At 30.1% G+C, this 2,500-nt stretch overlaps 2 protein-coding genes across 4 annotated transcripts in view; one reads left to right on the top strand and one right to left on the bottom strand.

Moving 5' to 3' along the window:
- Positions 1 to 1,777, bottom strand: part of xcr1b.3 (chemokine (C motif) receptor 1b, duplicate 3) — a 7,236-nt gene extending 5,459 nt beyond the window's left edge. The window contains exons 1-2 of one of the 3 annotated variants that reach the window (XM_073930757.1): positions 929 to 1,026; positions 721 to 793 (exon numbers count right to left, since the gene is read on the bottom strand). In XM_073930757.1, coding sequence (XP_073786858.1) covers positions 721 to 750 — 30 coding nt within the window. In that variant the 5' untranslated portion in view covers positions 751 to 793; positions 929 to 1,026. Of the gene's footprint in view, positions 1 to 720 lie in introns of all 3 variants that reach the window. The other 2 variants (XM_002667382.8, XM_073930755.1) reach the window with 2 other exon arrangements.
- Positions 1 to 2,500, top strand: part of fyco1b (FYVE and coiled-coil domain autophagy adaptor 1b) — a 210,961-nt gene that overhangs the window by 90,131 nt on the left and 118,330 nt on the right. The window lies entirely within an intron of this gene.

A 2,500-nucleotide genomic window follows, 5' to 3' on the forward strand; every position in this document is an offset into this window, starting at 1 on the left:
GATAATTAAGACAGATAGATAGATAGATAGATAGATAGATAGATAGATAGATAGATAGATAGATAGATAGATAGATAGATAGATAGATAGATAGATAGATAGATAGATAGATAGATAGATAGATAGATAGATGGATTATTAAGAGATAGATAGATAGATAGATAGATAGATAGATAGATAGATAGATAGATAGATAGATAGATAGATAGATAGATAGATAGATAGATAGATAGATAGATAGATAGATAGATAGATAGATAATTAAGACTGATAGATAGATAGATAGATAGATAGATAGATAGATAGATAGATAGATAGATAGATAGATAGATAGATAGATAGATAGATAGATAGATAGATAGATAGATAGATAATTAAGACTGATAGATAGATAGACAGATAGATAGATAGATAGATAGATAGATAGATAGATAGATAGATAGATAGATAGATAGATAGATAGATAGATAGATAGATAGATAGATAGACAGATAACACTATTATCACATTTTAAATAAAACATATTGTCATTTTGAGTTTTATATTTTAGTTTATCCATGGATGTGTAATTATTTATTCAGCAGAAATCAGTATCAGATTCAATACACAACTCTTCAATACAATGACTTGTCTTAATAAAACCGAAAGTAACCAGCCAGAGTAAAAAACATTTATTCAGTACACAATTGTTTCATTATGAATATAATACATGAGTCATACTTGAGTCATAAGAACCTTCATAGGAGTCATACGTGTCGTCTTTGATAGAAGAATAGAATGTCTTTTATTGTCACTGTACACATATACAATTTACATTAGATACATGTGCGATGAGATTAAGTAAAGATGAAATAATATCAGAATTATTGTTGAATGAACTGATCATTTAAAGCCAAAGACAAAAAAAGCAAGCAAGAAAGAAAGGTACCTCGTTTGGTGTGGTGAATTGTTCCTTTAAAAAGCGACGTTGTCCGTCAGAGAGGAATGAAGAAATCATACATGTTCTGCATGTTTCACACTTCACTTGACCTAAACATGTCCAGCCCACTTATTAACACCAGTCTCATTAACACACTCATCTTCTCTACCAAACAATTCATCTATTATACTAATGCTAAATGTGTAGAAACAAACATCTGGAGTCACATCTGCTCTTCGTGTTTTCTAAACTCGGATTATTTACAGATAGATACATGTATACCTCTATGGGAAAAAGTCAGAGAAACATTCAGTGAATTTCTCTGTATTTATTAGCTATGATGAGTTTAAGTAAAATGAGTATTTGTTTAGCTTATAAAGGTCTGATAAATACACTGTAAAACCCAAAAAGTTTAGATTACTCAAATTATTTGAGGAAACCAATTTTAGCAAACCATTTAGGCACAAAAACTAATCCTAATGAGTACTGTGAACTTAATCCATTTGAGTAAACAAAGCAATTTGAGAACAGTAAAACCCAAAAAATTAAGAGAACTCAAACCAAGTACTGTAAAACCCAATAAGTTAAAGCAACTCAAACCGTTTAAGGAAACCGATTGCTACAAACCATTTGAGTTAAAAAACTGATCTATATGAGTAAAGTGACCTTACTCCATTAAAGTTGAACTAATGAGGTATTTAATTAACTCATTACCTTCAACTCTGAGTTTAAAACTCTTTTCAAATGAGTAGAAGTAACCTTCAGTAGATTTTGAGTTAACTACACTCATCTTATTTGATAATATTGACCGTTGGGTTTTAGAGTGCACTGAATACTGTCATTTAGATGATTTATTTTTAGAGCAAAAAAAAAATTCAAAACAAAAGCAGAGCACATTAACTGCACATGTCATCAAAATTGAGTTAAATTCTAAAATCAGCTTATGACTGTTCTATCAAAAGTCCCTTACTTCAACTTTGTCCCATTTCAGAGAAACAAGTGTCACAATTGCTTTCACTTCAAAATCCAAGCTGGTGCAAGAACTTTAAAGACATTTCTATTTTCATTTTCAGTGTCTGCACTCAATTTGTTCAAACTACTTATTTAAAATGAATTAAAAAAAAACAATTCTTGAGAATTTTTGGGACAACTTGAAAATAAAGCTGGCCAATACACATTAAGATTTAAAAGAAATATCCTAATATTAAAAAGGATCTTATCAATCCTACCAATGATTGATCCAAACAAATGCCTTTAAATAATAAACCCTAAAATATAAACGAGATTAAGAAAAACACGTTAAAGTTAAGATGAGAAATATTGTTATAGAAACACTTTTGACTGCTTTGGGAAATAACACTCGTCGTAGACCTCATGGGATGACTGATCGTGAAGGAACGTGTAGTCTGCCACATTCGTTACCCACGACATGTCAAGATTTTATCAAGACAAAATTGCATAATCTGATGACACGGTGACTTTTGTAACTGATAATACAAATCTTGTGATCTGACGGGGCCTTTAATTGTTTATGTTCAATCTACTTTAATTTGTAAACACTAATAAGGTAACTAGGTGATG

Source organism: Danio rerio, chromosome 2, assembly GCF_049306965.1.
Source record: "Danio rerio strain Tuebingen ecotype United States chromosome 2, GRCz12tu, whole genome shotgun sequence".
Taxonomy (NCBI): Eukaryota; Metazoa; Chordata; class Actinopteri; order Cypriniformes; family Danionidae; genus Danio; species Danio rerio.